General features: G+C 43.4%; 1 protein-coding gene across 1 annotated transcript in view; it reads left to right on the forward strand.

Annotated features, from left to right (window-relative positions):
- The window catches only part of MPP7 (MAGUK p55 scaffold protein 7), a 267,439-nt gene that overhangs the window by 217,075 nt on the left and 22,630 nt on the right, over positions 1-27,734 (forward strand). The window contains exons 13-14 of the mRNA XM_075271728.1: positions 4,028-4,198; positions 21,182-21,262. Of these exons, the coding sequence (XP_075127829.1) occupies positions 4,028-4,198; positions 21,182-21,262 (252 nt within the window). The remainder of the gene's footprint in view (positions 1-4,027; positions 4,199-21,181; positions 21,263-27,734) is intronic.

Below are 27,734 nucleotides of genomic sequence, written 5' to 3' on the forward strand. Positions count from 1 at the left end.
AGCGACCTGCCCTTTATTTTGGCGAATTTCGTGGCTGATTGAGTCGCGGACGTCCACCTTGCGACACCTTCCTCCCGACTAGGTCCATTCATTTGGGCCTAATCTGGAGCGGAATAGCGGCTAGCCGGTTTTTGGACCGGAATCTGAGGCAGCCTTTGCGTTAAATTTCGGTCCAAAAAACTCAGGTGAGAACTTACCCTTAGTGTATGTAAGCCATTAGTTTGTTTTTTCTTATATAATAAAATATAAATCCAGTCGTACATTTCTCAATTTCCCAGAGGAACAACAGAGGGATGGCACAATGAATGACCTGATAGAAATTGCTTCACTATTATAGTACTGACTGGAGCAGACATGTCTGCCTCGCTGACAGCTCCTCATTGATATCTTTGGCTTTCTACTTCGCACTCTCTGCGTTGCCTCCATTCGGCACGGCTAGCACACACTGTTCAATGCAGAACATTTTCTGAGCACAGATTCCTCATTATTTATTCTTTATCAGCCCATTTACTAATGTAGGAGACGGCAGCCCTGCGATTCGTCTGTAATCGCCCAGTGGATAAACCTTCACAGCATATTTATTACTTAGGAACACTTTGTGATCTTAAGACATTCATTCGTCTTCACTAATAATCTCCTCGTGTTACCGCCTTGTATAAAGTTATTTTTTTTCCATTGTTTGTCACAATGATAACCAAATAAAAACTCTTCCAGACAGAATTATTAACAAAATATTAATACAGAGTATTATCGGGCGGACTGGCAAGGAACGCGCCGCTGAGTAGTCTGCGATACAGAAGAATGCGGGTTATTATGGACGGCGTAAGTAGTGTCTATGGGGCAGATATATGAGGACTGACATCAGTTTCTATATCTCCTCCTCTAGCAGGGGGTCCGCCGGATAAATAAGGTGCACCTTCGGCCGGGTTGTGCACCTGCCCCCTGAAGTCTGGATAGTTCCCATAGATCATAGATTATAATTGAATACTACATGATACGATAACATAAAAGTAATAATAATAATACAACGGCATTCGAGGCTTGTCATACTGGAAACATAATAAATGCAAGAAAGTTGTTACGGCTTATTCCAAATCATAGATGAACCGTCCCTGATTTACAGAGTCCGGACCTGTTAGGGTGAATTCACACTGAGTAAACGCTAGCTTATTCTGAACGTAAAACACGTTCAGAATAAGCGGCGTCTAAAGCAGCTCCATTCATTTCTATGGGAGCGGGGACACGAGCGCTCCCCATAGAAATGAATGGGCTGCTTCTTTCACTCTGTGCAGTCCCATTGAAGTGAATGGGGAGTGCCGGCGTGTACGCTCCGGCATGAGCAGAGCTTGCCGTATACGCCGGCACTCCCCATTCACTTCAATGGGACTGCACGGAGTGAAAGAAGCAGCCCATTCATTTCTATGGGGAGCGCTCGTATCCCCGCTCCCATAGAAATGAATGGAGCTGCTTTAGATGCCGCTTATTCTGAACGTGTTTTACGTTCAGAATAAGCTAGCGTTTACTCAGTGTGAATTCACCCTTAGAGTAGTCTTTGATGGCATATCCAGCACAGCGTCCATAAACAGTAAATCTGGAGACTTTATTGATCCATTCAAAAGAACGTCATGTGCAAGAAACCACTGACACATTTCGGACACCTTGCACTGACATATGACTAAGGGGACAGGGCACCCTGCCCGAAACACATCATTGATTTCCTGTACATGGTGTTCTGTTAAATGGATCAATAAAGTCTCGATTTTTACTGTTTATGGACTCTGTGGGATTTCTCTGTTTTTTTTTTTATTCGGACTTGGTAGTCGTGTCCTAAGACGTTCCAGGCCACGTGTTCCATCCAACTGAAGTAGTGATAGTAGCTGGGAACAATGATTCTGGAATGGTATCTTTCATGGTATATGTTATGGCTTATTGTGTATCAACTGGGGTGACAAAGTAAGGGAGGGAAGGAGGAAGAGGAGGGTGGAGTAGTGGGAGGAGGCAGCATGAGTAACTGATCTGTATTTGTGTATTGGAGGGAAAATTATTTTTTTTTCTTTTAAATGGCGGTTTACACAGTAAGCTGGTGTAAGCGGTCGTTTTTTTATTTTTATTTTTATTTATTTTTTTTAAATGTAGATTGTAAGCCCCGTATAGAGCTCACAATATACATTTTTTTCCCTATCAGTATATCTTTGGAGTATGGGAGGAAATCCATGCAAACACAGGGAGAACATACAAACTCCTTGCAGATGTTGTTCCTTGCAGGATTTGAACCCAGGACTCCAGCGCTGCAGTGCTAATCACCGTGTGGCCCCTTGGAGGGAAATTCTTGACCGTAAGGTGTCAATAAAGGATTCCTGTAAAGTGAAATTTTGATTATTTCACAACCTTTACAATTTAATTTTTTTGTGTATGTGTGTGTTGTGGCAGTTTATTCTAGGCAAACCCATCTCTTCATATCAACATAAAATTAAAAAGTAACTAAACTTTTTTTTTTTTTTTTACATTTTTCATAGGTCCATAGTGCCTATAAAGATATTAAACTTTGTAATATACATTATTAAAGAAAATGGCCTGCTTCTCCACTAATTTACCTACTTCTACTGATCAAATGTGTACAGTAGAAGTCTATAGAGAGGGGAGCTCCTGAAACAGTTTGGTGTACTGTAGAGAGACGGTTCTCTTTCACAACACAGCTGGGCTATCAGGAATTACTATCTCGCTTTCTCCTGATAGAAGTGATTTAATGCTGTAGACGGCCTCATATCATTGTCTCTCTCCATCACCCCCTCCCCTCTCCATAGACCTCATTGTAAAATGATGCTGCTTGTGCACAAAAATCACTCCGATAATACATAATGGCTGGAGTAATAATTAATGACACAGGCCATGAAGTATATTGTATATAAGTTTCTACACTGCACTATTGATTTATGAAAAAGCAGAATAATTATAAATCTGGAAAAAAAAATATTAAAATTATTTGTTTTTGAAGGTCTTTTTTTTATTTTCCCTGAATATTTTATATACAGTATAATTCATTTGTATGAATTTTGACCTTTTAAACTATACAACTCCTCCTTCTCCTGTGTATTGGGTGAGTAGAACAATTGTGTTTGATATCATGGGGCCAATGACATAGGACTCATTTTTTTTCTCTTTGGATTAAATTTATTTTATTTTTTATATGTAGATTGTTAGCTCCATATAGGGATCACAATGTACATTTTTTTTTTTTTATCACTATGTCTTTGTAGAATGGGAAAAAATCCACGCAAACACGGGGAGAACATACAAACTCCTTGCAGATGTTGTTCCTGGCAGAATTCGAACCCAGGACTCCAGCGCTGCAAGGCTACAGTGCTAACCACTGAGCCACCGTGTTGCGCCGGATTAAATTTTTTTTGTTTGTAGCGGCCTATGTGATCAATCCTGCACAATGTTATCGAAATGCATCACGATGTCTCCGTCTTGTCGTACTTTCTGTCTTCCTACTGTTTCGTCTTAGACTTTTGAGAACGTCTTGCGTGTCCTGGCTACGTAACAGAATCATCATTGAACTGTAAAAGCCGTAATATTTGTAATAAACTGTAACAATCTCACATGTACTTCTTATTTTTCGCTAGAAGTGGATTTTCAGACTATGAATCCAATATTTTAAAGGAGCCAATATTTGTTTTATGTCCGTACAGTAAAACCTGAGCACAAATTCCACACTATTCTGCCGTCTGCCTCGCCATAGCACCTAAGTCCTGTTTTTCTATAGCTGTCTGGGATTTATAGACAGCTTTTCTGCGATCCGCACATGAATAAGTAATCGCTCAGCGGGCGCTTTTAAACTGTACATAAGTAAAAGCAGTCTCGGCTGTATTTTTTTGGAGGGGGGGGGGGGAGGTTTTAGTCTTGTAATGATTTCTCCGCTGTTACATTTGTTAAAATATTTATGAATATTATACGTATGAAATGGCGCTGCCTGAGCCGGCTACAGACGTCCAACTCTGATCTGAAAAATGTGTTTCTGTTTCAGCCGGGTTTAGGAGAAGTTTTCGTCTCAGCAGGAAGGATAAAAAAACAAATAAATTCATGTACGAATGTAAAAAGAGCGACCAATACGATACAGCAGATGTTCCGACCTTTGAAGAGGTGGCACCGTATCAGCGGCAAGCTAATGAAAAATACAGGCTGATAGTCCTGGTTGGTGAGTATGGCTCTCAATATAAGACACGCTTTGTTAAAACTTTGCAAAAAAAAAATTTTTTCTTCCCCCTTTCCTAAAGCCGGTTGCTGCGAATTTTTGCTATGATGTCAAAAAAATTCAGTTGCTGCATCTGCTAATAATTTTCCAGCGTTTTTCCAATTTCTAAGTTCAGGATTGAAGTGTTGGAGCAGCGAAGTCTATGGGTGTTTATACAGCCAACAGAATGTCACATTGTAACTTGGAAAGGATGGAGCAAACCGCAAATAGCGAGAAGAAAAACTGATAAGCGGTAACACTATACCGGCCCTGTTTTTTCGGCTTAAAATATGATTAGGTGTTGAAATCGAAGCTTGTAATAGAAGACGTAGTAACACTTTGCCACGGACCCCGGTTATCTCTAGCGAGATGTTTTCCAAGTCTTAAGCTGGATAGAGATGGTTTTCATAGCGGCGCTGGGATACACTAAATCTCCAAAATGATATGCAGATGGGGTTGGAAATAATTGGTAACGTTAAATAAAAAACTTGGTCTCTTTACTTATCAATGAAAAATATACAGGGGATAGATGGGAGTGGAACGGTAAAAATGATCTGTTCTAATATATGTGTGCGGGACGGTAACTCCGTGATGACTCAAGCGTGGCCTTAGCCCAAATCTGACATGTTCCTTCTTATCCATTAGGTAATGACTCGCGTTCAGTTTTTCCAATGTAGTAATTACATTGTAATCCTCATCAATTAATAATAGGGATTTCATAAAAAATCCCCATAGAGTTATATTTATAGCTTTATAGACTGTATTGTTGTATATGTTTTTACTGCTGTTTTTATGTCTTCTGTGTTATTTTCCATTGAATGATTGAAAATGCATATTGCATGAAAAAGATCTGATATAAACGGGGGTACGGGAATGTATATGTGTCGTAAAGAGGATTTTTTTTTCAGGCTAAAGAGATGGATAACCAGACTCAAGATAGGTTATCAATATCAGACTGGATAGGGTTATTCACCCAGCACCCCCGCTGATCAGCCCCTGAATATACACAGGAAGCGGACTGCTTTGATCAATCAGGTTATTGCAGATCAGCTCCTGTTCACTTGTATCAGGATAGATCAGCAACAACCAATTTAATGGAATTATGTCAACACCAAAATAACTTTTTTTTTTTTTCTTTAATTTTTTTTTTTTTTTAAAGGGGCTCTATCAGCAAAATCATGCTGATAGAGCCCCACATATGCGTGAATAGCCTTTAAAAAGGGTATTCAGGCACCGTAAAACGGTCCCGTTTTAAAATAAAACCCTAAAAAAAAAACCTCTTCTTTCTCCGATGTCCTCGGGTCCCGTCCTCCTCCGGCGCTCGTGAGCGGACACTGATATAAAAAAAAATGGCCTGGGCGCATGCGCAGTAGCATGCGGCTTCTACTACGGCTACTGCACAGGCGCCCAGGCCATTTTTTTTTATATCAGTGTCCGCTCGCGAGCGCCGGAGGAAGACGGGACCGGAGGACATCGGAGGAAGAAGAGGCGTGGATGAAGAAGAAGACACACCCTGAATGCCCGCCCACAGTGCACGTTCGGTAAGTAGATAACATTCTTTTTTAGGGTTTTATTTTAAAACGGGACCGGGGGTTAATATAACTTTAGCGGTCCCTGAATAGCCTTTTTAAAGGCTATTCACGCATATGTGGGGCTCTATCAGCATGATTTTGCTGATAGAGCCCCTTTAATGTAGATTGTGAGCCCCATATAGGGATCACAATGTACATTTTTTTTGTCTTTGTAAAATGAGAGGAAATCCACGCAAACACGAGGAGAACATACAAACTCCTTGCAGATGTTGTTCCTGGCGGGATTCGAACCCAGGACACCAGCGCTGCAAGGCTGCAGTGCACTGCTAACCACTGAGCCACCGTGTTGCCTCCACACCAAAATAACATCTAAACTAACACTGGAACTATCTATTGGAGCACAAACACACCATGATGGTCACAAACCAATGAAGCAATCTTTTTAATGTTTATTCTAATTAACCCACAAGTGCACTGGGGGTGGGGCCACATCCACATCTTCAGCCACCGACTTAAGCTGCCTCTTCCGTCTTAACCAACATTTTCAGGTTCTGCCAGTATCATTGTTTATTGAGCAGCATATTACGGTTGTTGATAGCACAAGGGCGAAGCCGTACATGCAGCGACTACTGAATGATAGACCCATGATTGAGATTTACATACAGCCCTGACTGATCCTTTGGATGTCAATCACAGTTAAAGGGATTCCCCCGTTCTCTGAATTGCTCAGGGTTCCAGAGGTTGGACCCTGAGCACTCAAGTACTTAAGGGATAAGTGTCCTTATTGGATATGCCCTTTAAATGATACTATTTTGTCACGACTGGAGATAGCGAAGTAGCTTACTGCATGATTTTTACATAGTATCCCTAGGGTAGTACATAACTATCTGATTGGTGGGGCCCAATAATCTGCCCTGCATGGATTACTCCTATCCGATCCTCATCTATACAGTGTATATATACTTCTGCAATGCTGTACAGTGGTCAAGTGCTGTTACTGCCACTCAGCTGCCATTGACACGAATGGGAGCTGAGCTGCGGTAATGGTGCCTGGAAACCAAACAGGGTCACGTAGCTCTCTGCTTCAGACTCTGTACACTGTATAGTACTGCCATTGAAACCAACTCTGAACAACTGATCCGTGCAGAGACCAGTTTTGAGCCCCCACCAATCCTAAATAATTTAATAATAGCACAGTATGCGGTCATCTCTTTTGTCTCCTACTAGTGATGACAGTATATTTTTTTATTCAAACCAATTTTACAAGATTTCAGTATCAGGGTCCATTCACATGGAATCCGCACCAAAATAACCCACGTGGAAAAAAAGCGCATCCCATTGACTTCAAAGGGTACCACGCAGAAAACGGAACACCTGTAGCACTCGGCTAATAACAGGTACACTGCTCTGTACACTGCATAGTGGCCATGCCTGGTTACTGCAGCTCTTCTCCCATTGAAGTGAATACCGTACGCAGACTTAAAGTAATGAAATAAAGGTAACATCATCCCAAGAGCTGTCGTGAGCGGCTCTTCCTCCGCACTGGATATATATAAACTTAGCACTCCTATTATAGGACACATCACGTCACTACAAGCAGCATAAATAGATCGCCAGTCACCTAACAAATTAGAATTCCTGGAAGGCACGGTCACTTGTCATCGACAGCAGCGCAAATAATGGATATCATACGTGCTGGCGGTTTTTAATAGGTGATAGAAAATGTTATTGCTTTTGCCAAAAGATAGTGTTTCAACAATGCACTTTTACCTCCTTTGTTTTAGTTAATTTCAAGAGAAAAAAAAATAATCGTTACAATGTGTGATAAAGACGCAGGAATCGTGTGCACAGATTAAGGGTTAAACCCGGGCCAAGAATAATTTTCCATGAAATTTGTATTTTACATCCACTAATCGATGTTAGCAATGGTATAATTATAAAAATGTGCTGGAGAGATTTCGGGCGATTTGCTTGCTTTGGGATTAAAGGGTTTGTACCAGTAGGAGAATTTCTGCGTTTGTGTTCATACGGACGCCATGAGGGGGGCGCACTGGTTTACACACCCCCTTCTATAAGCAACAGTAAAGAAGCGCTAGTCACGTGACTGGACACTGGTAATGCAGCTCAGCCCTGTGTCCTGTATAGTAGCCGGGCACTGGTAATGCAGCTCAGCCCTGTGTCCTGTATAGTAGCCGGGCGCTGGTAATGCAGCTCTGCCCTGTGTCCTGTATAGTAGCCGGGCACTGGTAATACAGCTCTGCCCTGTGTCCTGTATAGTAGCCGGGCACTGGTAATACAGCTCTGCCCTGTGTCCTGTATAGTAGCCGGGCACTGGTAATGCAGCTCAGCCCTGTGTCCTGTATAGTAGCCGGGCGCTGGTAATGCAGCTCAGCCCTGTGTCCTGTATAGTAGCCGGGCACTGGTAATGCAGCTCTGCCCTGTGTCCTGTATAGTAGCCGGGCACTGGTAATGCAGCTCAGCCCTGTGTCCTGTATAGTAGCCGGGCACTGGTAATGCAGCTCTGCCCTGTGTCCTGTATAGTAGCCGGGCACTGGTAATGCAGCTCTGCCCTGTGTCCTGTATAGTAGCCGGGCACTGGTAATGCAGCTCTGCCCTGTGTCCTGTATAGTAGCCGGGCACTGGTAATACAGCTCAGCCCTGTGTTCTGTATAGTAGCCGGGCATTGGTAATACAGCTCTGCCCTGTGTCCTGTATAGTAGCCGGGCACTGGTAATGCAGCTCTGCCCTGTGTCCTGTATAGTAGCCGGGCACTGGTAATGCAGCTCAGCCCTGTGTCCTGTATAGTAGCCGGGCACTGGTAATGCAGCTCAGCCCTGTGTCCTGTATAGTAGCCGGGCACTGGTAATGCAGCTCAGCCCTGTGTCCTGTATAGTAGCCGGGCACTGGTAATGCAGCTCAGCCCTGTGTCCTGTATAGTAGCCGGGCATTGGTACTGCAGCTCAGCCCTGTGTCCTGTATAGTAGCCGGGCACTGGTAATGCAGCTCTGCCCTGTGTCCTGTATAGTAGCCGGGCACTGGTAATGCAGCTCAGCCCTGTGTCCTGTATAGTAGCCGGGCATTGGTACTGCAGCTCAGCCCCCCCCACCCATCTTATATTTATGGTCTTTCCAAAGATAGGTCACCATGGAAAAATTCCTTGATGACCTCCTTAATTTCCTACATTAGTTTTCTGGTGTTATAATGTTGCTTACCTCAGGTTTACAATTTTTTTTTTTTTATGTCAGTTCCAACAAAAATTGTTATGACTGGTATTTTTTTACGCTGGTCTTATTGCATTCTGCAACCACCTTGGCCCCCCGCAAACTCCCCTGCCGTGGTCCCTCCTCCCGCGCCCTCCCCATACCCCTTTCCTGCGCCCCCCCCCCCCCCTCCCCGATGCATGGCCTCACGGGCCCACCTTGGTCCCCCAACTGCCTCTCCCACGGCCCCCCTCCTCCTGTGCAACCCCTATACCCTTCTTCCGCTGCCGTGTGGCCCCACGAGCCCCTCTCAGCCCCCCAAACTCCTCTCCCGTGTCCCCTTCTCCAGCGTGCCTCCATCCGCCCCCTTCCCCCCCCCCCCCCAAATGCTACAGTCCCCCGGGGTACTTACACAAGCGGCACACCCAGACACAAGTGTCGTTCCCCGCACAGCAGGGCGGCATTTTCGCGACTCTCTGGAGCGTGGAGTCACCGCCATATTCTCCGGTTTGCAGTCTCTCCATAGGGCCGCCCACACTGTGCCGCGTATGTAGCGGAGCGCAGCTGAAGGACCTGGGATGATGTCATCTTGTGTCCTTTAGCATCGCGTGGACAGCAATTCGGGGTTAGCAGCAGCATAAGACACAGCCTATGTTTCATTCTAGGGGCCAATCTAGGTATGTACAAAATGTGAGCCAAATCTGTGCAGCTGTTTTACTGTGATTGAGGAACAAACATCCAAACACACAAACCCACAAACTTTTTTATTATATTAGTAGGATGACTTTGTCCTTTATTCTGTATAAGCTCGGTGAGAAGTTAGTAATTTTTTTTAAAGGGAGTGCTTTAACTAAATCTTGTAAAATGTAAACTTTTGTTCTGCATCTTGTTCTTAGCCCCGGGTGACGTGTTACTTTACATTTTTCTTGTGTGTTCTGCTATTATGTCATGAATATTCTTGGTCACTGTATCTGCGAGGAATTATCATAAAGTCCAAAGAATGTCCCCAATGCACGACTCAAATCTTTCTGTACCTGTGACTACCACGTACTTTATAATTATCTCCGTGTTCACACTCCGGTGGTAGGATCTGTGCGGGGACTCCGGGGACCCCTCATGTTTACCGCAGTAGAGCTGTAGACAGATGTTGGGAGCACTTCATACATTTTTCTTCATGCTCAATCATCCATGAAGAACAACATCTAGAGTGTCAATGATGTCTGTCGGGATCAACACTCGCTGTTTTTTCAACAGGCCGGATAATTCACCTCTTGTAAGCTACATTGGTCCCAGCGAGCATTATTGTTCCTTGTTTGGTATGGTACAAAACTTTCCTGAGAGTCGCGGTATGGGTGGTTTTTGTCCTATTAATATAAAGTACTATATAGGCAATGTAATGTGGATGCAGGTCTAGAAAATAAGGCAAATTATAGAAGAATTTACGAACAAAACCTACTTTATGGATGAAAATGCAAAGGGTGGTTCATTATCGGTAAAGGAGGTTTCCAGGATTTTAATATTGTTGACCTGTCAGACTGGAGGGGTCAACACTTGGCCACCCTGACGATCAGCTGTTTGACGAAGCCACAATGCGTGGGTAAGACCTGCTTCTGTTTCAGGCGTTCTTGACGTCGTGTTCACTGCTTAGTCCCATTCAGATGAATAGGACTGAGCTACAATACCAAGCATTCAGCTATGCGGTGTGTATCACTGTGTGTATTAAGTCTTGAAGAGCTGCTTCAAACACCCGCCCAACAAGAGTATCGGACCCGTCCGATCTGATAATGGTGACCTATCCTAAGGATTATGTCATCAATATCATAAAATCCTGGAGAATCCCTTTAAGAAAGACCTGTGTTCTTTACAGTAGAGATGGAAATCTGATTTGGCTTTACTTGAAGTTTCTGGACCTCAATGCAAAATTTATAACCCTGCACCCACCTCTCATGTAAGCAGGTGACCTATTGGGCCCCCTTTAGGCACTAGGGACTGGGTACAGTATGGCAGCTTCCTTGGCACCCACTATAGCTCCGATTGGAGTAGATGTTGTTGTACTATTCACGCATATGTGGGGCTCTATCAGCATGATTTTGCTGATAGAGCCCCTTTAAGTCCAAAGACTCAAACAGGTTACATAATAAGTCCTTATAAAACTGGTCCAAGAAAGTATGCCATTGTTAGACCTCATACATGCGACTGAGTGTTCTTCCGATGTGGGGCTGAGTTTACAGAGAATACTCTGAGTAACATCTGAGTTTCATCCGAGTGCCCTCTGTTATGCACTAACCTCTATGGTGGCTTCCGATCCATTCCGATGACACGAAGCTGTGTGTATAGGGCCTAAAAATACTACCAGCAAAATCTTTTTCAGTGACCAAACGACCTGCACCATGTAAAACCACCATTTGACAATTTTTGTAAAGGGCATCAGGTAAATGTTCACGCTTTTCTTGCTGAGTACTTTCTCCCAGAAGTATAATGCTGCGTTCCATCCTTCAGTGGTACATATAACTACACCGTGGCCCAGGTTAGCAGACAGAATTTTGGCACGTGGACACATTTTCGGAGTAAACTTTGCCACGTCCTTTACAAATGCTTGGAAAAAGTACATAAATTTATCAATGTCCCCTTAGGGAAATCGTGATAACATGACCAGGTGGGTATAGGAAGGGGCTGGAGTTGAATGGGGTTGTCCCACACAGGAGCTGCCCTGGTCTTATCCAAGTGAATGGGAGCACTGCATGTCCCTAGTGCCATCACTACGGTGGATCGTGGTGGCCGTGGAGAATTGTATCTCGAAGTATCAGAAGTGTTTCCGGCCACATATCCTGTACATAGTTTCACGTAGCTGAGGCTGATTGGAGTGGGGTCTGGGTGTCGGACCCTCAACCAATCGAATATGGATGACCTATAAGAAACAATGGTGTGTGCCATGGTAACTTTGGGTTGTCCTTTAACTGAAGGATGTCCAATATAAGGAGGAAGTAGAAGGTAGCCGCCAAGATTCGGCTATAGCTTGACCTGCATTCTGTTGACCAAGGTCATGACCTGCAAATCCGCACAGTACTTGTACGCAAGGTTCCTCTCGTATTGAGGTTCTACACAACCAGCCGTTTTTTGCAGTATCGCCTTCGAATAAGTCTTGCATTGTGCGTTCTCTGCTGCCATTCTTCCGTGAATTATGTATTTAACACAGAGGTTACGGTTGTGAAGTTCTTGAGTTAACGTTCTCCCAGTGGACCATGAAGGAGGTTAAGGGTAGCTGTAAAGGAAGAGAATGAGATTTAAGACATACGTGTTAAATACTTGCAAACTGGCTTTGGCTTCTGAGCTCGCATGCAGTCGCTGTGTTTATACTGAGATCAGATGTGTTTTCATACTATTCCTGCTAGTCCATGCAAAGCAAAGATATTGTTGAAAAAGGAGCTGTGAACACTGGATTTGTGTTATCCCGAGTGTTTATTCTAATGGGTTCAGCCACTTAAAACGGCGCTGCTCCGGTGAAGTGTTCCCTGCAGCTTCCACAAAGAGGCTTCAAGTCGGTTATTACAGAATTTGCCACAGCTGAAGAAATATACTCCGGTTTCACCAACCCTTACAACGATTACACAGAGTGGTTAGTCGGTATCGGGAAGAAGCAAACACCCCTGTCCATTGTTATATCACCTTCTGCAATTTTCCGCTTAATGCCAGCGGAGAAAAACCAGGATGTTTTCATCTTGATATCTTTCATCTTGATATAACCTTCCCTGGAGGACGAAGTCTAACCAAAGCAAATATGCCTTCTCTGTGGGAAGCGACTCCACAAATATTTTACTGGACTCATCCGTAGATGGTGGTGACACGATAACTTGGACCAGTCCGATTCCAAATTGTGATCAGTGATTTTCAGACTTGTCATCAAGATGGGGATGCATATGGGTGTGGAGCTGTATTGGGGGCAAGGTGGGACCTATTTAGTGCCCTTTTCAGTGTCAAAATAGTCTTAAGGCTTATGCTAGCCACTAACATTAATAGGATAGATGATAAATGTTACACTTCTCCATGTTTGGACTGTAGGACGCTAATATTTATATGCAGGTCCTTTTCATCTAAGGTCAGGTTCATAGAGTCCGCATGGGGACCTCCTGAACGGAAATCTATACGCATAGAAAAGTGTTATCTGAGAAAACACACGGACCCCATAGGCAACAATGGGGTCCATGTGGTTTCCGTTCATTTTCCTACAAGCAGCACTTTTCTCTCCACACGGACCCCATTATAGACTATGGGGTCCACATGTTTTCCCAGGTAACCGTTTTTCTATGCGTATAGGTTTCCATTTGGGGGGGTCCCTGAATGGTATCCTGAACGCAGATGTGAACCAAGCCTAACTCATTTGAGAACAGGAGTAGTAGTATGATGTGGCATCGAGCATGTTTTTGCTGTATGGGAACAGCCAGCCAAATTTATGTGAAGTAGCAAGAAGTCAGATTTTCTGGACCACCACTCCTTAAAGACTTGTGTTAGAAGGATAGTGGATAAGGAGTCCCTGTGGCCTGACCTCTATCAATATAACACGCATCACCTACCCCATGGAAATGGCAAAGTTGGAATATCCCTTAAAGCAAAAGCTTAGTTTATCCAATTAAGGTCACATGAGCCCATCAGAGGATGCTTCAGGGGACCCAAGTTCTGCAGTTCACCAGCATCTAGTCGCGACATTGCGCTCCAGTTTAGGCCCAAATGAATGAGCCTAGTGGGGAGGGAGGTGTCGCACTGCGGAATATGTGGCAAGAAATGGCAGGTCGCTTCTATTTTCCGTGAGTGGCACAAAACCGCTAGTGGAAAAAAAGAAGTGAACGGCTCTCATTGAAATCAATGGGAGGCGTTTTTTGAGGTGGATTCTGTGTCAAAATCCGGTCCAAAAATCCCCGTGTGAACCCAACCTTAATCTGTGTCTGTAGTTCAATCACAGCACGTTATTTCAACAATATACTATACAAAAATAAATCAAAATTTATGAAATATATCCCAACGTTCCTGTGCATGAAAGGTCTCCACGTACATACTATATATACTGTATCACACACACCCCATTTTGAACCAGCCCTCACTTTTTAACCTACCTACAGTATAAAGGATGCCAAGAACAGACTATACACAAGGGGTATTGTGGGTCCTGCACTGTTCTGGTTGGCTTCCTTTATTGATTTTGCATCTGCCTGCAGAAATTCCAGTCCCTAAAGTGTTAATTAAATTGAACGGGGGTGATATATAGATTTTTATAAGTAGCAGGTTTGCCACGTTGGGTGAGATTTATTGTTTCCCAAGCAGAAATAGGACATTTACACTGGAGCATAGCAGATCTATTGCGTAGGTGTTACATTGCGTCCATAGTTGTGCGAATAGACAAGTGCTTCGATTTCATTTCTTTTGTTTAAACTAGTCCTTTTTATTTCACAGTTCGGATACCACGTCCAGATTGTTGGCCATCTCAGTTCTTAGGTGCTAAACCCAGCCTGGTGTGTCTTAAAAGATCTTTGGAAAAGCCTCATTTGGTTGCAATTTGTTCCTTTTGGCCAAAACACGTCCCGGAGTTTTAGTTCTTACTGACACACAATCTCGGTGCGAATTAAGGGGGGATAGCTGCTTGCAGGATTAGCTCCAAGCCTGTAATTCTTTACGTGGAGGTCTGCGCCGTTCTTACAGTGACTGGAGGCTAGAGCGATTATAAGCCCCAACATTCTTCAATCGCAACGCTTAGAGTTTATAGTCTTTTTTTTCCCCACCTCCGAAGCACAACATATTTACAAGTCAGTCTTTCTAAGCAGCGGCTTGAGGAAAGTCAGGCCTCCACATACTAATTAGCCCCGTTCCATAAGACACCTTCCAGTGTTGCGAGACATTTTACAAGCTCCTAAAAAGAAGTGTCTTCTGAATCGCAGCCAGATGTTTTTCAACGCAACCTATCCAAACACGTGAACTTATTAAACAAAGCCACGCTTTCTGCCTCGCTAACTCTTGGCACCGACCGAATTACAAATTATTTTATATTTATAAAAATAGATAGTCTTTGTTCTCAAGAAGTTCCACAGTGTTCTTCTTATTTCTATTGAGTTTGGCCATGTCTCTGTCATGATAAGAAGACCTTAAAGTGTCTGGAACAAGGTGCTTACTCTGCTCCAGCTCAGACCTTGCTTGCACGAGCCGGAATGTACTACGTACTGCTTAAGTAATGTCAGACTATTCGGAGACTGCGTCCAATGACTGACGTAGCCATTGTGGCAAAGCACTTTACAAATAATAATAAAATAAATGCACATAAAATGAAGTCATTTTTGGGCCTGGTTCTTCATCTATTACTGGTTTAATGGGATGAGAAATCCCTGTGACTACTCTATGCAATTGCCGTAAAAACTGAACCAAAAGGGATTTTAGTTTAGTGAAATAACACGGGTTTTACATAGATTAAAAAAAGGGGTGCCAATATTTTTTTTATTATTTAATGAAAGGCAGAACACAGAAGTAAACGCTTCTAAAAAGGGGTGAAAGTGCGACAGTCCAAATTTATTTCAGTTACTGGGAGGCCCCATCACCATGGGGAATGGACAGTACTAAGATTACCAGAGGGAGAGAAGATTTAGGAAAAAAATGTTTCCCGCCTAATAGTAACCATACTTTTCATCTGCAAGTATAGTCTCTATATGAATTCCCAAGAAGACAATTGGAATTATTATACTCTCCTCCCTGTAGCACTGACCTGTTAAATAAAGGAAGATGGGCAATCCTAAGTTCTTCTGGGTTATTTTAGAAATTTGGTGGTCTCTTTAGATGGTGCTATTGTTTTTGTTAGTTAAAGGAGCATTGAACACAGAAAATTCACAAAAAATCATTCCGACGGATCCTAGTTAGTTCCATAATACAATTAACAAGTAATTTTTCCTGATGTGCCCAGGAGATCAGCCTTAATCTTCCCTTCTGCATCTCACAATCATGTGACAGGCTGCAAGACAACTGGCTGGAGCAGCAACCTCGCTCCTCTTATGATCGGCTGCAAGACAACTGGCTGGAGCAGCAACCTGGCTTCTCTTAGGCTGCAAGACAACTGGCTGGAGCAGCAACCTCGCTCCTCTTATGATAGGCTGCAAGACAACTGGCTGGAGCAGCAACCTGGCTTCTCTTAGGGTGCATTCACACTGAGTAAACGCTAGCTTATTTTGTAGAGTAAAATTACACTTGTAAATTTTGCTATCCCATTGACTTCAATGATATTTTTTTACAAGTGTAAAAATACGCCTGTAAAAAATATGCCTGTAAAAATACGCCTGTAAAAATACGCCTGTAAAATGTCATTGAAGTCAATGGGATAACAAAATTTACAAGTGTAATTTTACTTTACAAAATAAGCTAGCGTTTACTCAGTGTGAATGCACCCTTAGGCTGCAAGACAACTGGCTGGAGCAGCAACCTCGCTCCTCTTATGATAGGCTGCAAGACAACTGGCTTGAGCAGCAACCTCGCTCCTCTTATGATAGGCTGCAAGACAACTGGCTGGAGCAGCAACCTCGCTTCTCTTAGGGTGCATTCACACGCAGTAAAATGGAGTGTAATTTGGAGCGTTTACGGAGCGTTTACGGAACGTATACGGAGCGTTTACGTAAACGCTCCGTATACGCTCCGTAAACGCTCCAAATTACACTCCATTTTACTCCGTGTGAATGCACCCTTAGGCTGCAAGACAACTGGCTCAAGCTCAGTAACGTAACTAAGAATGGGGAATCCCTGTGGCGAACTGAAAAGACCATCCCCTGAGTATAACAGTAGTGTTTGTGGTATTCGTGGGCCTGCAAACTTACTTACGGATCCTCTATCCTGATCACAGCCTCCTCCGTAGAAGGGGAAGTGATGGCGGCCGTGAGCAGGAGCGAGGATCATTAAGTAAATCGAGCTGGTTACTCCAGCAGGTAATGGCCTATTAAAAAATAAAATCAGTTTCGGTAGTGGCTGCTGCTGGGCCCCCTATTGTCCCAGGCCCTGTGGCAGCTGCTACTGCTGCTACCTCGGTAGTTACGCCCCTGCGCAAGCTACAACCTCACTCCACATGTGACAGACTGCAAGACAACTGGCATGAACAGCAAGCTGTCTCCACTGCACTGTCTACAGTAGGATAAAAGATCATTTAGCGTTCCCATTTTGCTGAGCCTTGCCCAATCTACCTTGCCACCACTCATGGAGTATCATGGAGTACATCAGCTGGGTATTCACTTCTATGTACTCTATAGGAATTTTACATATCTTAAATAAGTTTTTAATCAAATCCATTTGGAAAGTTGTCTTTAGACTTTATTTCCGATACCTTGAATTATAATCGCCTAATAATAGGGTGCAGACTGGCCTGTAGAATACCGTAAGTACAATACTGCCTAAATAAGATGTAGCAGTATTTTTTAATGACTTTATCCCACAAAAACTTCCTATTACAGTGTCAGTGTATTGCATCTTTGTACAAGTTTTATTCTATTTTAAGGATGAGCATAAAATACATTGTACTCAGGAATGTGGAATGGGTTCGCCTATCAAAACTGCTATAGTAAAATGATTATAAATTAAAATTTTTATATTTTTACTTTTAAATACATTTCCTCCAACTCCAAAACCGGACTCCATAGCCCTGATTGTAATGTCATCACTGAACATACTGTATATTGTAGCCTGTACTTGTATAAGACATATGTTGGACGGTCTCCTATTCTATTATTCTCAATGTCTGCGGGATCACACATACATCTACTCTAGTATCCAGAGGTCTACTATGATGTCACACTCTTCTCCCCATCTACTTCAAAGTTGTCTGGCAGCTGTCTTGGATTATACATTTTATTTTCCTTTCCATTGAATCTCTTCCTCTTCACCAAATACCCAGAGCAGCTGTCATCTTGTCTACCTGAAGTCTCAGGGTACTCTTATGGTCTCCGTAAATAATATTTGGCGTGAAGCTATGGGCTCATGGGAGGTCACATATTACACTCCTATATTCGGTACCTGCTGATTTCTAAAACAAGAACCTCCTCCTAACTCAGCTGGTGTCCATCTAAGTGCCCCGTCAGTTGTCTCTCCTGCGTGAGGGTCTCTTACGTGTGATTGATGATGGTGGTGATATATAGTGAATACTTTAGTGAAGTGTCATCTTCTCGGTGTTAGGAGCGTTACATGGTCCTTCTGCAAGAAACATTACATGATAGAGATATATACGGACCCTTCCTGGTGTAGTCCAGTGGTTAGATCTGTTATCTTTTACCACTGAGGTCCTGGTCTGGAAACCAACCAAGGACAACATCTACATGGAGTTTTGATGTCTTCACATGTGTTGTGTCGGTTTCCTCCACTTACCTTGGATTCCTTTAAGGGTGGCCACACATTCTTACTACCTGTGCCAACAATTGTTTCTCCTACACATGTATGGGCAGCCGAGCCAAGCATGCATGTGTTTTGAATAGGAAGATGGGAATCTTTAAGGGTTTACTGCCACCAGGGGTTTTAAGAGATGAACCCGGGGTTCTGGAGGGGTGATTTTTTTTTTTTATGGATCACATTTTTGGGTGCCTTCCATGCTTCATTCATTCCTTCGGGGGTTCCATCCTGTTCTGATAATTATAGAGAAGGTCCTCTTGGATGGTACACTCTGTCATGTGCATGTATCCTAAATTACACCATATACACTCTCAGCAACTTATCCTAGAAATGTTATAAGTTTTCCCAAATGTGTTCTTTGCGCATTATGAGCTGTAAGGCTTGATTCACATATGCGTTTGGTTTTCCGTTCGGAGAGTCCGCTTAGGGACCCCCCCAAACTGAAACCTATACGCATTAAAAAGCGATTACCTAAGGAAGCCTCATAGATTATAATTGGGTCCGTCAGGTTTCCACATGAATCAAGCGGAGAGAAAAGTGCTGCTTGCAGGACTTTTCTCGCTGCATGTTTTTTGCGGAAACCACACAGACCCCATTATAGTCTATGGGGTCTGCGGGTTTCCCAGGTAAACGCATTTTAATATGTATAGGTTTCTATTCGAAGGGTCTCCGAACGGAAACACGAACGCAGATGTGAATGGGGTCTAACATTGTATGCTCCACTGGCAAAATGACTAAGGACTAATTAAAGTGGTCCGATAAAGGGGTTTACTAAGTTATACCCTATATATCCCACATTCCTATAGCGCAGGGGTCAGCAACCTTCATCACTCCAGCTGGGAAACTACAACTCCCAACATGCTCCATTCACTTCCATGGTAGTTCCAAAAACAACAGAGCAAGTATGCATGCTGGGAGTTGTAGTTTTACAACAACTGGAGTGCCAAGGGTTGCCTACCCCTACTATAGAGAATAATGAGAGCGACAAGGCTCTTCCTTGGCCTGACACTCCTTCAGGATAGGGGAACCGGGCCCCGTTCTCAGATCATTGGGGTCCTTGCAGTTGGATCTCCACCGATCAGGAGATCATCCCTCTATCTTACTGATTTGGAATGACACCAAACCTGGTACAATCCCTTTAATTATTTGATCTTCCTGTTTGTTAACTAAATGTCCATTTTGATCCTTCCCCTTAAGTAGGAATCATGTCCTACATAGGTCTAACAGTAAGTGCAGCCCCTTCACAATTTTCTGATGTTTTCTGGTTCATGGCATGAATGTAGAGCTTTTGGATTCAACATTTTTTTCATTACAGCAAATGGTATCTGGAAATATAGAACCGCCCCGCACAAAATCCCCGGCTCTGGATACCTCTCAAAAATAGAATTTTAAGAGTAGCAAAGTTTTAAAGATTGATGAGAAAAATCTGTTTGAGTCTGTTTTCTGCCATTATAAAACCGTATTAAAGGAGCGATACAGATTCCATCGCAACGTGCCTGAAACAATATTTAAACAGTACGGCTTACTACTAATATGTTCATTTTTTTGCTGTAGACCCCGTAATTGTGTAAATATGTCGGAGTTCTTACATCCTTCACATGAGAGGCGCTTTGAACATTCTTGTTAAATTATGCCCCCAGCACATCCTCTCCTTTTGATATTGTGGGGCCATACACGGCTATATACTTACCAGGGGATTTGGTGAGGGATGATAGACATAATATATACCTCACCCAGACCCTCCGTCACACTCTCTTAATGAAGTTGTACGAGAATCATAAATGTAGATAGAGGCGTAACATGAAGGTCCTGGGTCCCATTGGGCGGGGGGGGTGCAACATCAGACCAGCCGGTTTTTCAAAAACATTTGTCACTTGACCTGTGGTCAGCTTACCCATTCAAGTGAATGGGACTGAACTGTAAAAACAAGCAGTCACCGTGTAACGTACAGCGGTCTCTTCATACAGCTCATCGGAGGGGTTCCCAGGTGTTGGACAACTGTCCTATATATTTCCCATTCCGAGTCACTCTTGGATTTGACCCAAAAATTTGCAACAAAAAAGCTGCTTTTCCGCAACATGGGGCCTTAAACAAGAATGCTATTCACCGACGGCAAGCAGAGATCTTAATGATAGGGATCAGTAAGGGTCACCGCTATTCACAATTATTATCTCTTTAAGCTAGAATCCTTTTCTTTTTAATTTTCTGCAACTGCACTTCAACTTTACTGGTTACAGATGGCATTATAGATATATTTTGTATATAAGCAAACTATATAATAGATCAAATAGATGTAATGGTAGTCGTACACGACCCCATCCTGCCATATGAATCAAATACCAAGCATCAGGTGTTAGTACTAGAGCTTTAAAGAGGACCAAATCCAAAATGTCCAACTCTTTACATCATTTAATTGTCTCTCTGACATAGTTGGAATTTTTTTTCTCTAGCCCCTACCATTCCTGAGCAATCAGTGCTGTTAGTTTTGTGCCTGATATACTATTTAGGCTCTGTACTGTCAGGAGGGTGGTGTCAGGCAGGAGCAGACAAGGGGTGTGATTCTGAGCTCGACACTGCCTCTGATTGGAGCTCTGAGTCACACCCCCTGCCTGACACCGCCCACCTGATATTATAGAGTTTAAATAGTTACCAAAACTATCTGTGCTTGTTACTCAGGAATGGTGGGGGTTAGGGGAACTTTTTTTTTTTAAATGATCCCTATAGATCTTATAAGACTGTGTATGTGTTTGGTGTTGTTATTATGGTTGGTATAATAATATAATATGGTTTGTTATATACTGACCCCTTCTCTTGAATCGTAGGACCTGTTGGCGTTGGCTTAAATGAACTTAAGAGAAAAGTCCTCCTCGGCAACACCCAGCACTATGGAGTGACCGTGCCACGTAAGTACCTCCAAAGTCTGTTTATCTCGCTCCGATGTGATATACCCAAATAGTTGGAAGATACCCGTAAGCACTTCAGTATTTCCCATATGGCCATATGTTCATCCTGCTTGAGATATTACACATTCTTGTGGGCACCAGTCAGGTTTAAAGGATTTTGTGGTTTTTATAAAGCAACAAAAACAAGTGTATGTTTTCATCTTTCCTCCCATGAGTAGTGGTGTGCTTCATTTGGTAGTCACTTCCTCCCATGTTCTATTGCGCTCATTTCCAGACTAATTTTAGCTCAAGAACCACATTTAGGGCGTATTTACACAAGTCGATTTTTGTTGCCAAAATTTTTGTAATTCAAGCAAAATGGTTTTATTCGGATTCCAGAGAATGGGGGCAAATAAACTGCAGAAAAAAACATGATAAAATAAACTAGAGAACTAATCTATTCTTTTGATAGACCATGAAGGTGAAAGTGCAAAAAAACCACAACAGTAACATTAGTTTATTGTGTCCTGATTGATGTGACCTATTGTTCTTGGGTTCTATTCTTTCAGCAGATCCATTTAGTGGAGGCGAAAAACAGACACAAACCGATCGTCATCCCGTTACATAGAGGTCAATGTTAACAACAACATCAAAAATATCTATGTTTTTGGGATGGATACAAAAGCGTAGTATACAACAATCTTGTATGTGTCCAAAAAAACTGAAATAATCATGTCTGTGTTTCAGCACCAATATCTCCCCACTGTCAGAAGGGCATCATTTCTGGGCTGTGAGGAAGCCCCTTGGACAGTATAAGTCAAAGTGGCGGGCGTTCCAAACACAGATTATCTCCATTGAATGGGATTCTCTTTAATGGGGTCTCAAAATGTGCCCATAACAACCCAAGATGTCACTCAAAGCTTCTTCGTCTCTTAAAACGTCCAGTTGGTTTTTGCAAAAAGGGGTCCCAGAAAAATGGACAAATCCCCCAGGCCCGGCAGAAGGTTATTGCAACCACCTTACTATCCTGTGTCACGTGGGTACAAAAAAAAGTGGCATGACTGGCGTATTTGGTGTCACCGTCACATTAAGGGGGCATGGCTCACTAGAGATGAGCGAACACTGTTCGGATCAGCCGTTCCGAATAGCACGCTCCCATAGAAATGAATGGAAGCACCCGGCACGGCGACCGGCCGCCAGCAAAGTGTACGTGCCAGGTGCTTCCATTCATTTCTATGGGAGCGTGCTGTTCGGAACGGCTGATCCGAACAGTGTTCGCTCATCTCTATTGCTCACTAAAAGAGGGGTGCATGCCATGCCTCGGAGTGGTGGGGCTTTGGCAAAGGGTTATAGCCATGCAATAATTTTTGAGGCACGCTCCCATGAAATTGAGATCTAAATGTTTATCCCTATACCCAACACTGGTTTATAACAATACATGGTGGAGAAGTCTTTAGGTCTTCAAGGGCACCAGGACCCAAATACAACCACCCCATCTACACTCCCGATCGGAGTCCAAGGCTCCAGAAAAATGGAAGCTTTTCTATAATTGGCTGCTATGGAAAGCATAGCCAGTCTTTCTGTAAAACACATTGATATCTAAGACCCCTTTGCCCGGTTGAGATGGAAATCTGATTTTTAATAAACTAGGGGATATGAGCTTGCAGCTGAGAAGCCGGAACCATTTAATGGCTTTCAAGGCTTCGATTAGCTTACGAGTCTCTATTCCCCGATGTATTACATTATAGCGAGCAGGAGATGGACCTCGGCACCACAGCTTAAGGTGTACCGGTCAAGCAGACAAGTCTGTCCATCCAGTTTCCGTTTTCCATGGATTTCTCATTATTCACGTTAATGTAGGGAGAAATTGACAGCGCCATCTTTACAAGCCCCGCGGGAACGAATGGGGAATCAATATTTTCTAGTGTTACGAAATGTAAAAACAAATAAAGCGATCATTTAACACGCTGTAAAAGAGGTTTGCTTCACAATTACATTAATGGCTCCAGGTTCTATAAAGTGGCGGATTCTTTATTCTCAGCCACAGCTGCTGCATTAAAAGGCTTGATACCGCTTTTCCGGATTGAGCTATTTATTTAATATCCTCCGGAGTGATCACCGGCTAATAATGCCGTTCCCCCGCAGATGAGTTTTACAGTTAATCAAGCTGGAAGTTCAGGCTTCAAAGCGATTCTTAACCCGTAAGCTTACTGGTGTGATCCATCGTATATGGTACTCGGATAGTATCAAGAGTCACTTCTAGAAATACTGAAATGTGGAAGCCTAGTCACTATAAACCCCACGGTACTAGACTGCTCCTACTAGGTTAAGGGCCTCAGATTGCTGGAGGATCGAGCCATAGATCAGCAGTGCTTAGGAGGGGTTTACAGGGCCTTAGGATAGGTCATCCGTATGTTATTGGTTGGGTCCAATTCCCAGGACCCCTACAGATCAGCCCGATGAAGAGGCCTCAGCATTGAATAAGGGGCTTTACTCTCCGCTCTAGATAACCACCACTAACAGACAAAGTGGGGGATGTTACTCAAGCCATGGTGGGCAACAGTTAGGGATGGTTATCTAAAGCAGAGACTAAAGCGAAGGCTAAAAAAAAAAAAAAGAAATGCTCCTAGACACCCCCGTATATGATCTGTGGAGGTCCAACACCTAGACCCTGCACAGATCAGCTATTCTGGCAACCTCTGAGTTCCACAATTTCTAGTGAATAGCGAGCGAGTGTAGCAACACTACTATTTATGTAATAAGAGCAGCGTTGCAATTCCTCGGAACCACAGCTATGCAGTAAACAGGACTTGAATAGGAGTGGTGCGTTTATTAGAAGCTTCCAGATCTGTGCGGGGTCCAGATGTCGGTCCCCCTCAGATCACATACTGATGGCCTATCCTGTGGATAGCTGATCAGTATGGGGCTGGAAAACTCCAATAAGGGGGGTATTTTCTCTTCTTATAATGTGATGCCATATGTATACCATTGATGTGTGATTGGTGGCACCTCCTTGGATCCTAAGAATGAAGGGGTTATGGCACAAGGTTGTTGCTGCTTCCTTTTCCAAGTTTTCATTGCACTCCCAGGTGCCCATAGTCTCTGTGGCTGACAATTCCCGGGAGCCATCTACATGGGGCCTGACATGTGCCTGCACTGTTGGACTTGACCACATAGAGAATCCTCCGATGACCCAAAATCTAATACAATATTGGTCCATCAGGAGAAATCTGCTGCTCTATATCCTAGGGGTTGTTGAATGGTGAGCCCCGAATCATTTTATCTGATAGGCCCAAGTAACCAGAGTCCGTCATCGGGTGCCTGGTTGGCAAACAAAGCCATATTAAGGTATTACTTTCTAAGCTATTTCTCAATCATTTTTTTGCAGGCTAACCTTCACTATAGGGATTCAATAAAACTGAAAATAAGCCAACATCATGTATAACTAATCCCTACAAACATCACTCAGCACATGCACAGAAGGCGTATTCACACCAGCCAGTCTTTGTTCTATAAATGACACTAGTTCATGTAGGTATTCTGGAATGAAATCCACACTCCCGTTACATTGGTTTATGAGATGCCAGTCTATGACCGTACAGTGAGTACACCATTCATTCTGTGCAACGAGACACCATCCTCGCCGCAGCATGAAGCATTGACACCAGGATTAATCATTCTGGTAACAGCGAGCCCGCTTCCTGAAGAAAGATCTACATTGTTACGGCTAAAAAGTACTAGGTTTCATCCCGTTACTATTCGGGTATTCATCATTAGTTACATTTAAAGCTACATTCACCATTCCGGTTGCCAATTGGAATCCATCAACACCATGCTGACTGACACCCCTCCGGCAGTGTTATTGAATGTCTGTAGTGTACTGTAGTCTGCTGCGGTGCATTGCGGGACATGGAACTCTTGGGTAGATTTTTACATGTCTCGCAATGGACCGCAGCAGTGTTTTCTGTACAGCAACTGAACCAGCAGGTACCGGGAAGGAGTTAGCCTAAAGACAGTTCCAGCCCGTTAACTCAACCCCCGCAGATAGGAGGTTAGAGTCATGTGACGCAGTGTTTTTCCCTTGTAAATTGCTGCCCCTACTGCCGAGATATTGCCACCTTTGTTGCTCTTTGAGGAACGAGGGTACTTCTGCTTACTTCTCTGGAGCAATGACAACGCCCTCCTTGCTCCAAATAGTTCATTTGCATATTGACAAAATCAGTCAATATCTCGGCAAAGGAGTCAATGAGGCTGGGGAGGTCTAATGTCAAACACATATCTCAGGCATTCTAAAAATGTAGAACAGTGGTTCTGGTGTCCTATAAAAGAGGAGGCTCGCATCTTTCCTATGATATCAAGGGTCCAATTTAATTATTCCTGGGGCTATCCCCAATTGAAAACATAGCTGGGGTTTGCATATCTCCAGAAATTTATAAAGATAGAACACCTTGGTGTCGTATGAAAGATGAGAATCTGTCTTTCACATGACACAAGAACCAGAGTTCTATAGTTTATAGTTAGAGAAAACACTACAGAGGGGACAGAAAGTGGATTTCAATGCAGGATTTCACAGAAAGGAGCCAACGTTGTTAATAAAGTACATTACAAAATGTATTAATGATGTAAATTCTACCACAAAATTAAGGGTACACTTAAAATTTTTGACTTCAGTATATGAGCTCGTAGAAGAGTCCCCCCAGAGGGACATAATCGAAAGCCACCTTGTGCCCACAGAATACTCAGACCCCATGTCCACCATCTCAACAACCCAAAACCATACAAACGACCCAAAACACATACAAGGGACTGAAGAGAGCCCCTTAAAACCAGACCTACAGTCACCCAAAATGTATAACTTTCCTAATTGCTACTTTTCCCTATCAATTATTTAAAGGTCTCATGACCCTGTGATGTCATACCTACCAGTGGCCCTCACAATTTAAGCTTTAAAAAGGCCTTTTTCACCACTTCCATTAATTTTTTGCTTGTATCCTTCAATAGGCGCTGCCCCACTGATTCTGGCACAGATGGAATTTTTTTCTCTAGCCCCTACCATTCCGGAGCAATCATTGACTGTTATGGTCTCTACTGTCAGGTGGGCAGTCCCTGTCTTTACTGTCAGGTGGGCAGTCCCTGTCTTTACTGTCAGGTGGGCAGTCCCTGTCTTTACTGTCAGGTGGGCAGTCCCTGTCTTTACTGTCAAGTGGGCAGTCCCTGTCTTTACTCTCAGGGGCTGTCCCTGTCTTTACTGTCAGGTGGGAAGTCCCTGTCTTTACTCTCAGGTGTGCAGTCCCTGTCTTTACTCTCAGGTGGGAAGTCCCTGTCTTTACTCTCAGGTGGGAAGTCCCTGTCTTTACTCTCAGGTGGGCAGTCCCTGTCTTTACTCTCAGGTGGGAAGTCCCTGTCTTTACTCTCAGGTGGGCAGTCCCTGTCTTTACTCTCAGGTGGGAAGTCCCTGTCTTTACTCTCAGGTGGGCGGTCTCAGGCTGAAGCAGAAAAAGCCTAATTGTGCTAAAAGTAACAGAAATGATTGTTCTGGAATGGTAGGGGCTAGAGAAAATTTCCAACTGCACTTGAAGCAACTATTGAAGGATGCAAAGAATGAGGTGGTGAAAGGTACGTTAAGTGGCATATCATAAGCACTGGTGGACTGCATTTCCCAGTATGTTGTCCTGAGCAAACAGCATTCGCTTCTTTCCACCCTGGGTATCAGCAGGAGTTCCCACCTTGTTGGTAGACCACCTGGGTCGGACAAGATGCCAGGCCAAAGCCACTAGCAGTGCCAAAAGTGGCAGACCGCAAAGTCTTTTTGCAAATGATAAATTGCATGTCCCAGTACAGCACAAGTAAAGTCTTGCATGTCTTCGCTTCCTTTTCCTTCGACCCACCAGCATTCTGTAATTAAGTCATCTGTAAAATATGGCAATTAAGTAATTACTTTGACATTTGTGAGCCGTCATTACTGCAGTCATCCTGGTCCGGCGCCCACTCCGCAGCCATCACACATGTTCAGTAGTGGTTTAACGCGAAGGTGGAAGTTGACACAGTAAGATGAAACTTGTCTGTATCTCGAAGCGCACATGTGTGACACTCAGCCCTTTCCTTTAGTGAGCTGTCTGACAGATGAGTACATCTTTAACAGTCTGCACCGGTCTCACTCCCATCCCATACATGTGTTAAAATGTTCTGTTTGAGACATACTTATAAAGATGATTTCCTCCAAGGGACTTTAACCTTTCTGTCCTCCACAGGAGGCTGAGGGTTTAATGCAGGTTAACATATGTTATCCCATAGGGAGCTCAGCCTCTGTTGTCAATTAGATCCCATCAGCCGGCAGCAGGCGAGTGCACTGGAAATCCGCATGGACAAGTGATGGAAAAAATACCCTTTATGACAAAACCAGATTAAAACCATCTAATAAATGTAGCTACAATATACATTGAGACGGCCTCATTCGGCTACAGCTGTTTAGGGAACTGTGAAGACAGATGAG

The sequence above is a fragment of the Leptodactylus fuscus genome, chromosome 4 (assembly GCF_031893055.1).
Source record: "Leptodactylus fuscus isolate aLepFus1 chromosome 4, aLepFus1.hap2, whole genome shotgun sequence".
Classification (NCBI taxonomy): Eukaryota; Metazoa; Chordata; class Amphibia; order Anura; family Leptodactylidae; genus Leptodactylus; species Leptodactylus fuscus.